General features: G+C 38.3%; 1 protein-coding gene across 2 annotated transcripts in view; it reads left to right on the top strand.

Annotated features, from left to right (window-relative positions):
- Positions 1–7,626, top strand: part of ATP6V1H (ATPase H+ transporting V1 subunit H) — a 156,660-nt gene extending 149,034 nt beyond the window's left edge. For both annotated transcript variants that reach the window (XM_066379060.1, XM_066379061.1), the window contains one exon: positions 7,295–7,626. In XM_066379060.1, coding sequence (XP_066235157.1) covers positions 7,295–7,355 — 61 coding nt within the window. In that variant the 3' untranslated portion in view covers positions 7,356–7,626. The remainder of the gene's footprint in view (positions 1–7,294) is intronic.
- Positions 7,627–11,469: the final 3,843 nt, after the last annotated feature.

The raw sequence follows: 11,469 nt of genomic DNA on the forward strand, positions 1-11,469 counted from the left end.
AATCAGATGTCCTTTCCTGCATGTGGGAACTAATGGATCGGCCCCAGCAGGTTGATTACCCAGCTTTCCCTTCATTTTGCTTCATTTAATCACTGCCTACTGCTCATAGCTTTTTGTTGATAAAAAGAAATGCCTTTCCACCTCCAATTCCTGAATTGACTTTAGTTTTAAAATGACGATTCTGTTGCCAGTGAAAGTGAAAGTGACTTCATAGGTGTTAGGAAAATGACTTCTAAGAAAAACTTTGCCTGTTTCCTAAGACTTAAGTTAAACATCTTTCCATGTCTTTTTTAGAAGTAGACAGAATATGAGTTATAAGTATTTTCATAAAGTAAATATAACTGTCATCATAATCTTTAAATTTTACAGACTAAATTAATATTTGCTCATTTTATTTTGGTATCTTGGCTTTTAAAATCATGTGGGTGATTTCTGTCTTGGTTAATTACTTTTCTTGTTGTGTCCATTTAATGGTGAAGTAAAGAAATGATTTATATAACTTAAATCATTTGAAAGCCTTAAATCATTGCAATATGCTATGCAAATATGCAAAGTTAGGATGATAGAGACAGTGAGGTGCCTTAGGGGGCAGGCCCTAAGCAAACGAGAGTCCAGGGTCCTCTCAGACCCGTACTGGAAATAGTGCCTGTTGGAAACAGCAAAACAGCAGGATAAGATTCAGTAATAAGAAATGTTAAGGCTCTCAGAACAGAGATTAGAAGTCAGCATGTTCATTGTATTTTACTTCACCCCCTGAAAACTTCTGCTGTCTGCTTCCTTTAGTTATTAATGCTGGCTAATAAATATCTGAGTAAGGCTGGACAGGGCTTCAATCCTTTGGTTTGCTGACTGGAGCTTTTGCCTCCAGTTGGCCCCTTGGAGCATGTCATCTGGTCTCTGAGTAGTTCATTGTCACTGTGACAAAAACCTAAAATATTCAATTAAATTTTACAAGTAGTGATTTATAACCTGGCAATGAAAGACCTGCTTCTCCTTCCCCAAGTACCTGTATTTGGAATTATCTATCTTCTCACTTATCATCATGCATTAAAAAAACCACACCTTTTTATCATTTGTAGTCTCTTTGAAATAATGTTTCTCATACCTCTTTCTCTTTTTAATACCTTAGGATTTCTAGTATGCAGAAGATATTTGTTGGATGATAGCAGAACATGTTAGTTGTTTGAGACTCTCTGCTCTTTAAATAATATTGAAGTTCTTGGTAGCATGATAGAATAGTATCTACTCAGGATTTGGTAGCCATGATTTACTTTAACCTTGTTGATTTATTATCTCTGTAGAAGTAAAAAAATTTTAGGTATCTTGGATTTAAAATATTAAGGATATACTGTAAAATAATTGAAGCTATAAGAATAGACATTTTATATTATGACAAATAGGAACCATTTAGTTCCCTGAAATAAATTAAGTTGAAACTTTACAACAGAAAATTGAGCTCCTGATTTGAAGAAAATTGCGAGTATAAATTATTTTGTTTTAAAATCATGTTAGAGAAAATATAAACAGGTTATTATATGTAAAAGAAAATGTATAGGTTTGTCTATTAGAACAGCTTTATTCATATTTGCCAAACCTGGAAGCTACCAAGATATTCTTGAGTAGGTGAATAGATAAACTGGTACATACAGACAGTGGAATATTATTTGGACACAGAGGACCCAGGTTCGAATCCCCCAGGTTGCTGACTTGAGCGTGGGGGTCGCTGGCTTGAGCAAGGGATCACTCGGTCTTCTGTAGCCCCTTGGGTCAAGGCACATATGAGAAAGCAATCAACGAACAACTAACGAGCTACAATGAAGGATTGATGCTTCTCATCTCTCTCCCTTCCTGTCTGTCTGTCCCTATCTATCCTTCTCTCTGTTTCTGTCCTCCCCCCAAAAGAAAATACTCTGAGTAATATCATAATGATGGATATATGTCGTTATACATTTGTCCATGTCCATGGACTGGAGAACACCAAGAGTGAACCCTAATGTGATTCATTATAATGTATCAGTGCAGGTTCATCCTTGATAACAAGTGTGTCACTGTAGTGGGGCATGTTGATAATAGGGAAGGCTATACATGTGTGGGAGCTGGATATGTATAAGAAATCTCTATCATCCTCATTTTTTTTGTGAACCGAAAATTGCTCTAAAAAATTGTCTTAAAATATGAAATGTAAATAAAAGGAGTTTTTGCTGCTAACCTTGACACTTTGAATGGCTCAACACTTTGGCATATCATAACCATATGTTAAGAAAGGATAAAATGTGTGAGACATTGCTGATCTAATTATAAAGCTGGTAGTGACAGTTAAGGGACTGTTCTTGAACATAGCAAGAGATAAACTCTGGATTTGACAATTTGATATTTAGATCTTATAGCTAGTTTAAGAAGATTTGATTACTGGAATTCCTATAGAAGAAATAACTTTGTTATTGTGAATTTTACCTAAGTTGCTTATATAGACTTTTCAATAGATGGATGGATTTTGCTTTTAAAATGCACATTTCTCCCCCTTAGGACCAAAACTCACATAAATAGACTCTATTTTTAGAATCACTAGCTTTTTTTTTTTTTTTAATTCCATGGATCACCTCTTGAGAAGGGATACTGCTAATCTGTTAATCTTTGAATTTAGATAGTGTTGGAAAATGAAGTGGCATCCTGCAGTTGTTAAAGACAGATTTTCCAAATGAATGTAATATATACTAAGGATTTTAGGATAATTATTCTCTGTGTATTTTCAGCCTTAAGACATAATAGAACAATGCCTTACTTTTTTATTTTTCTTTATTTATTTTTTTATTAAGTAAGAGATGGGGAGGCGGAAAGACAGACTCCCACATGCACCCCAACTGGGATCCACCTGGCAAGCCCCTACCAGGCAATGTTCTGCCCTCCTGGGCCGCAGCTCCAGCAATTGCTCAGCAACCAAGCAATTTTAGGTCTGAGTCCAAGGCCATGGAGCCATCCTCAGTGCTTGGGGCCAACTTCACTGGAACCACTCGGGCCATGGCTACAGGAGGGGAAGAGAGAGATGTTTGGGGGAGGGAGGGAGGAGCAGATAGTTGCCTCTTCTGTGTGCTCTAACTGGTAATCGAACCTGGGACTTCCACATGCCAGGCCGACACTCTACTGCTCAGCCAATTATCCAGGGCCTTACTTTGCTTTTCATGAAGGAGGTGGGATGCTAACTCATGGCTCTCTAGAGACAGTAATTTTTAAAAACTGTACTACCATGGGAATGAGTCTCCCTGATAAGGATGTCCAATTTTCAGCTCTTACAGACTCTCTACCACAGTGACAGAAAAAAAGAGGTGCCAGTTAAATGTATACCTTAACTTCTGTGAAAGCTCTGCCAGCATACTTTAGAGCAGTGTTTTTCAACCGTTGGTTCATGGTCCATTGACAGTCCACCAGAAATTTCGTGCCAGGCTAGAAAAGAGTTAACCACCCTGATGTATGAAGATTAAGATCAGGTAGGTTAACTCTTTCACAGACAGGCACTGCCCCATGGACCCGCAGTTGAAACACTGGTCTAGGTCCTCTTGCTGTAATACAGTATCTTTTTCAGTTGAGCTTCGGTTTAGTACTCTGATATTTTAACAACCTTGCATGCTATAGCAGGGGTCGGGGACCTATGGCTTGCAAGCCAGATGTGGCTCTTTTGATGGCTGCATCTGGCTTGCAGACAAATCCTTAATAAAAAAAAATAATGTTAAAAATATAAAACATTCTCATGTATTACAATCCATTTCCTACCGCTCATGTTCATGTTTGCAAGTAGCTGGAGCCAATCACAGCTGTTCTCCAGGACAACACCAAATTTTTATTAGATAATGCGTAACGTACACGGTCATTGTATGGCTCTCTTGGAATTACATTTTAAAATATGTGGCGTTCATGGCTCTCTCAGCCAAAAAGGTCCCCGAGCCCTGTGCTATAGCAAATATACTATTTTCAAGAAAACCTGGGGAGGAGATTGGATTCTTATATCCATGAGTCCCATCTGGGTTCTTCTCCTGTTAGACTTTTGGCATTTTATGACCTACCGTACCTCAAGTTAGGCTCACAAAGTTCCATCTGGGACTCTTGATATGCAGGTTTTCAGTTAAACATTTTACATCTTATATGTGTCTCGTCATTTGCCTTAATCATAAATTGCATAATCCCCTAGTTAGCAGACAGAGGAAAGGAGGCCCTGGTTTCTATATGCCAGCCACTAAGATCATGAAGAAGTGAGTACCTTAGAGCCTCCTTGTGTATAGGGAAAAAAATGAGAGTGTTAGAGCATATTATCCATAATAAATACATTTGACCAGCAGAACAAAGGAGCAGAAGACAGGTGTGGAAGAAGCTGTGGTGGGGCATATTTTTCAAGTCTCTATCAGAACAGCTGACCTTTGCTGTTTTAGTATCCTTTTACTTTGCCCCTATGACTCTTCTGTGAAGAAATCATTCATCTTTCCCACCTCCAGGTGTTCACTGTTGTTCCTGAGAGACTAGTTAAATCTGGTATGGAAGATGAGCCACCCTTGCATGTCTCTAAGGGATGGAGCAGATGCGACCCTCTGTGTGTGACCAAATCCCAGAGACCCTTGCTGGTCACATAGCAGTCACAGCGTGGAACTCTGGAAGGTTTAGCCATGTTCTCTCACCAGTTGTCTTGGAAACTTACATTTAGAACAGAGTTCTTTACTGAAAGAATCACGGCTGATTATAACTGAAGAGTGGCATGGTGTCAAGTACACTTTTTAAATGTTTTCTAAGATCACTCTTATATGGGAGAAAAAAATTTTCCTCTGCCTTTCTGAGTCCTAAACTGAGACACCTTTAAAAAAATGACAGCTTAACAAGAGTAAAACAGTTTATTAACGTGTACCTTTTGTATACATGGGATATATTCAGGAATAAAACTAGTAACTCAAAGAGGCTGATGTAGAATTTAGCCTTAAAATACATCTTAATTTAGGGAAAGGGGGAGGAGGGCAAAATAAATGATTTTTAGGAAAGATGGGTGGGCCCTTAGAAGAATAGATGGGAGGTAGTTTGTGACAAGGTTTCACTGGGTGTGGTGTGAACTTGTCGTCTCTTGTGGGGGGCTTACGACAGTTAAGTCCTTTGTGGATCTGTCTTTAGGCAGGTAAGGAATTCAGAGAAGGCCTGTGCCTGCATTTGCTGTTTTTCAGTTGCCTACACCTTAAAATTATCAATATGCCAAGTGGCATAAGTGAGGGTGGCATGTTCTGCTGTCCTTTACACTAAGTAGTCCAGCATTCAAAACTAGAATATTTGAAGGGCCTCTTAAAATGAAACATGCCTAATTTCAGTTTAATTCCTTAGGTATACATAGTAAAATTGCATAAGATCTGGAACTTTTGTAATAAATACTGTGTTCCACTCCCCTCCCCCCAACAAAACACAACCAAACAAACCTATGTAGTCACAGATATTCCCTATCTTCAGACTTCTCCAGAGTAGTGGCATTGATAGTGACTGTAAACTTCTGTCTTTTTCTTGTCTAGTAATATTTATTATAGGATAGTTTCCTTTTGGCCTTTGCATAAATTAAAACTATTTGCTTACTCTTGGTTGAAAATAAGATTCCCATTATCAAACTATGTCAGGGTGGTTCTTAGTTAATGTAAGAATATATCATATGTTTTAACATGACACCCAAAGTAATGTCAGTGATAAGAACTTTCCTGTGAGGATTTTAAAAAGGCCATAAACCATTTCTGTGTCATATGAAGTTTCAGTTAGTCTCACAGTATTTTAAGTCATAGTCACCTTCGTACACCTTCAGGAGGTTCCTAACACCTTCTCTAATTCACAGAACTGTTTCCTCTTCCAGTCTTGCTTCAAATCTTTGATAACTTTGGGCTAAAGCTGTGATATCAAAGGGCAGTTAAACAACTTAGATCATCTCTTTACCCTTATTGTGTAGCTCTGTGAAGAAAGGCAGGCTCACATTTACTGGTAGATGCTGCTGGCACCCAAAGGTTGTTGTCCTCCGACCTCCAGGTTGAAAGACCACTTGAGAAGAGAAGGGGATGACATGAACCCCATGTGCCTCCTGCTCGTCCCTGGGCCAGGTGGCTTCTCACTCAGTGCCTCCATTAGCCCTCATGTTAACATTATGGACTGTCTTCATCCCACAACTTCTGGAACCAGTGATGTGGTGGAGCTGAAATATAAACCCAGGTCTCTATGCTAAAATTCAGGCTTTTTTCTTATTATAGGGGGAAACTTTTGGACATTCTTGTTTTTATTAGGTAGTTATAAAAACAAAAGTTTGGGCAAGTCATTCACAGAAAATAGGATAGAGATTGTTTTCTGGCCTCAACAGCAATATCTGTATGTAATTTAGAGTGAAATACACACATATTGTGAGTGCATTTTCAGTTCATTTGCTGAAGGAGACTATCATGCCCTATCTATAAAATGAGAATAGTATGTCTGTGCTCTGTGATTGTTCCGTTGATTCGGTACAGCCTTCTCTGTGAAGGTTGCTGGCTGTGCCAGAGCAGTGTCAGTGCTCCGTAACAATCAGCTCTTACCAAGTATTGCGATTCTCACCGTTAATTCTGGTAGTTTGTTTTCATGTGCTCTTGTGCTCATCCCCAGATTTCATTTTATTACTTGTATTCTCTAACATCAGGAGAGTGTTTTTTATTAAGTGGTTAAGTGGAAGCATACATAAGTAGATTTTTTTTTTTTTTTAAGTGAGAAGAGGGGAGATAGACTACTGCATGCACCCTGACTGGGATCCACCTGACAACCCCCATCTAGGGCTGATGCTTAAACCAATTGAGCCACTAGCTGCGAGAAGGGAAGAGGGAGAAAAGGAGGAGCAGGAGGGGAAGAGAAGCAAATGGTTGCTTCTCATGTAGGCCCTGACCTGGGATCGAACCTGAGACATCACATGCTGGGCCAATGCTTTATCCACTGAGCCAGCTGGTCAGGGCCTTATTGATTTTCAAACTTCTTAGATTGCATAACTGGTAATAGCAGTAAACAAGTCTTTCCCCCTAAATAGTAAAGTAGACTTCACCTGAGAAGTAATTACGTTGCCTTGTAATCATATGTGGAACTACTTGTGTGTGTAATGACTTCAATAGAGTGTTTGAAATTTATACAATATAGGTACTTTTGAAATTTGGAAAAGATTTGTTTTCTAGGGCTAGTATATTAATTTTTGATATTATATGACAGTGTATATTATGCTTTGATTTTGAAAGAGATTCTTGTTTAAATTCTAATTTATCTTGTTATTTAATTTTTTTAGGGAATATCTTGGTAAACAGCTCCAATCTGAGCAACCGCAGACTGCTGCTGCCCGAAGCTGAGCTGTGCTCTCCAGCCTTCCCGTTTCACCTGTAATGCAGCACCTGGAGTGTGAATCTCTGTAGCGAAATAATTTATTTTATTTGTAATTTTCTTCTGTTGTGTAGCTTTTCCCACTGCTGATTTCTGGTGAAAGTATTTGCCTGTTAACTTGTGTAAAAGTAGATACTTTATGTATGTAAGGAAAATATTACTGTTACATTTATTGCTTGGATTTCTGTATTTATTGTTCTCTGGAAATGAATATAGTTATTAAAGGATTCTCACTCCAAATACGGTTTTCTCTTTACTTATTCCCTTGGACTTTAACAGAAATCACCTGTTATCCCAACTAAACTGGGAGAATTGTTGCAAAGTAGTGAATGGCAAATAAATGTTTTGAAGTTGTATGTGTCTATGCCTATCCATCCACCCATCCACCCATCCATCCACCCACCCACCCACCCACCCACCCATCATCCATCCACCCATCCATCCACCCACCCACCCACCCATCCATCTACCCATCCATCTACCCACCCACCCGCCCACCCATCATCCATCCACCCATCATCCATCCATCTACACACATTGCAGGAGTCATCTGCTAATTAGAGATCTTTAAAATTTAAATTAAATTTTAACATGATACTGTGGTCCAAAAGATTTGTTTATAGAACTCTGAAGACTTGTAGCTTTAGTTTATTTTATTTACTGATTTTCTATACTTTTATTCTTGGATTTTAGTACTTAAAGTCAGTTTTCTTTTAGTTTAGTCTAGTACGCTTTTTAATTTAAATGGTTTAAATATTGCCAGCAGATATTTTGTTTCTATTACTCTCTCCCGGTTTTTTTTTGTAACAACACACCTTCAACAGGGTATACATGGCATGTAGGTCCCTCCCTCCCCAAATCTGACCCTCTTGTTTTTTAACCTCATTGCCTAATCTCTCTGAGTATCATTTTTCATTCTTTATTTTTATTTTTATTTTATTTGAGAGAGAGACAAGAAGGGAGAAAGGGAGGAGAGAGATGAGAAGAATCAACTAGTTGCATCACTTTAGTCGTTCATTGATTGCTTCTCATACATGCGTTGTCTGGGGGTTCAAGCCAAGTCAGTGACCCCTTGCTCAAGCTGGGGATCTTTGGGCTCAAGCCAGTGACCCCGCGCTCAAGCAAGATGATCTGGCACTCCGGCTGGCAATCTTGGGGTACAACGAGGTCCCAGATTGTCGCTCTATCCACTGAGCAGTCACTGGTCAGTCTTACTCATTTTTATTTTATCTTCACTTTTCATTTGTAGCAGTTCTTTGTCAAGTTGCTGAGTAAATGTGATAAGGCTAATAAACAGTTTATTTTGTAAGTTTTTTCTCCTATAGAAAGACACTTATAAAATCCATTTTCTGTATAAGGATCAAAGATTGTTTCATCTTTTTCTCAAATTTTATGATTCAATTACAGTTTACATTCAGTATTATTTTTACTTTCAGGTCTACAGCGTAGTGGTTAGACAATAATAGTTTACAAAAGTCACCTGATATTTCAAGTACCCTCCCTTTCACCATAGTTATTACAATTTTATTGACTATATTCCCTACACTGTAGTTTACATTCCTGTGACTATTCTGTAAATACCAATCTGTGCTTTTAATCCCTTCACCTTTTTCACCTGCCCAACCTCTCCCAACCCCTCCCCCCTCTAGCAGCCATCAGTTCTCTGTATTTATGAGTCTGTTTCTATTTTGTTTGTTCATTAATTTTGTTTAGATTCTACACAGAAGTAAATCATATGGTATTTGTCTTTCTCTGTTACTCATTTCACTTAGCATTTTCAACCTAGTCATTGTACATTGTGTGGGAATAGTTGGAAGAATGGGTGTTTTTCTTGGTCAGTAAGTTCATGTGATTTTTCCCAATGATTTTTCTTAGAGTTCACATAGTACTTGCCAGGAAAATAGGCCATAGGTTCAAGCCAATTTTTTCTTGACTGAAAGTTTTAAAATTTAAAAATGTTTAGACATCGATACTTGATTTCTCAAAACATGAAAAATACTAGACAGAACTGTTCCATTTTTATAACATTCAGTTTCTCTAAGTTTTGGTATCCAGAGACCCTGCGATCTTCTCTGGTCCATAAGAACACATTGATTCTGTGACATGCATTCTGATTTGGTTTCATTTTGCATAGGCCTGTAGTTCTAAACTAGGTAACAGTGACAGTCATTCGGGTGGAAATTATTGGTACTTTCGTTCCCAAGAAGTGCTTTTGTACATGGGAAGCGTACTCCTAAGTCCTGTCTTTTAATTATTATCCCATATATTAAAGTTAACTTTAGGCACCCTTTTTACATTTAAATCTTTACACTTGGCTTACAGAACTTAATTACAAAAAAGATATATTTTTTGGCTTAATGTTTTTGATTAACACACTGATGAAACCCTCCTAAAAATTTAATACTGTATGTTCAACTAAACTATAAACACCTAAAAAGTAGACTTAAAAATTAAATTTAATCCTGTATGTTCAACTAAACTATAAATACCTAAAAAGTAGACTTAAAAATCTGACAAAAAAAATCAAAGTAGTTAATGTGTATAAATCTAACCAGATATATATTAGAACAAATTTTAAGCATTTTTAAGCATTTCACAGCCTAAACAAAGACTACAATAGTTACAAAATGATACTGCAACCGTATAAACATAATTTACACAGAACTTTATACTGCTTTTTATGTATTTCTCTTTTAAAAGACATGACTCATTGGCCATCACTTTTCAATTTGTCAAATAATTTTACTGAAAGTTGAAAAATATAGAACACACTTCGTTCAGAATTGGATTTTTATGAATTTTTTTGTTGTTGGCACAATAGGTTTTACAAGTTTGACAGGAAACCAAACTAAACTAATTTTTAAAAAACTTATTTAGGCCCTGACCCGTTGGCTCAGCGGTAGAGCGTCGGCCTGGCATGCGGGGGACCCGGGTTCGACTCCCGGCCAGGGCACATAGGATAAGTGCCCATTTGCTTCTCCACCCCCACCCCCTCCTTCCTCTCTGTCTCTCTCTTCCCCTTCCGCAGCCAAGGCTCCATTGGAGCAAAGATGACCCGGGCGCTGGGGATGGCTCCTTGGCCTCTGCCCCAGGCGCTAGAGTGGCTCTGGTCGTGGCAGAGCGACGCCCCGGAGGGGCAGAGCATCGCCCCCTGGTGGGCAGAGCGTCGCCCCTGGTGGGCGTACCGGGTGGATCCCGGTCGGGCGCATGCGGGAGTCTGTCTGACTGTCTCTCCCCGTTTCCAGCTTCAGAAAAAAAAACAAAAAACATTTAGAAAATTAAATTTAATAGGGTGATATTGGTCAATAAGAGTACATAGGTTTCAGATAAACATTTCTATAGCATTTAAACTGATTATGTTGTATACTCATCACCCAAAGTCAAATGATTTTCCATCATCTTATATTTGTCCCTCTTTACACCCTTTCCTCCTGCCTGTCCCCCATCCCCCTACACCACATCCCCCTGCCCCTGGTAACCATTTCACTTTTATCTACCATATTTCCCCATGTATAAGACACACATTTCCCCCAAAAAACTTGGGGTCTAAAGATTGAGTGTGTCTTATACAATGGTTTTAGTTTTTTTTTTTTTTTTTTTTACTTGGGACAGTGATTCCAGCAGACACAAGATGAGGACAAGCCAATGGATGGGAGTTTTGACAGTGATGAAGAGTTGTTTGAACTTTATGATGAATAAAACTGAAGTTCAATAACTTTATGTAATACATTTTTTTTTCAAAGTTTCGGCCCCAAATTACAGTGCATCTTATACATGGAAGCTTCTTATACATGGGGAAACACGGCATGTCCATAGTCTCAGTTTTATATCCCACCTATGTGTGAAATCATACAGTTCTTAGCTTTTTCTGATTTACTTATTCCACTCAGTATAGTGTTCTCAAGGTCCATCCATATTGTCCTAAGTGGCAATATGTCATCATTTCTTATGGCTGAGTAGTATTCCATAGTATATATGTACCATATCTTCTTTATCCAGTTATCTATTGAAGGGCTTTTTGGTTGTTTCCATGTCTTGGCCACTGTGAATAGTGCTGCGGTGAACATAGAGGTGCATGTGTCT

This window comes from Saccopteryx leptura, chromosome 3, assembly GCF_036850995.1.
Source record: "Saccopteryx leptura isolate mSacLep1 chromosome 3, mSacLep1_pri_phased_curated, whole genome shotgun sequence".
In the NCBI taxonomy this organism is placed as follows: Eukaryota; Metazoa; Chordata; class Mammalia; order Chiroptera; family Emballonuridae; genus Saccopteryx; species Saccopteryx leptura.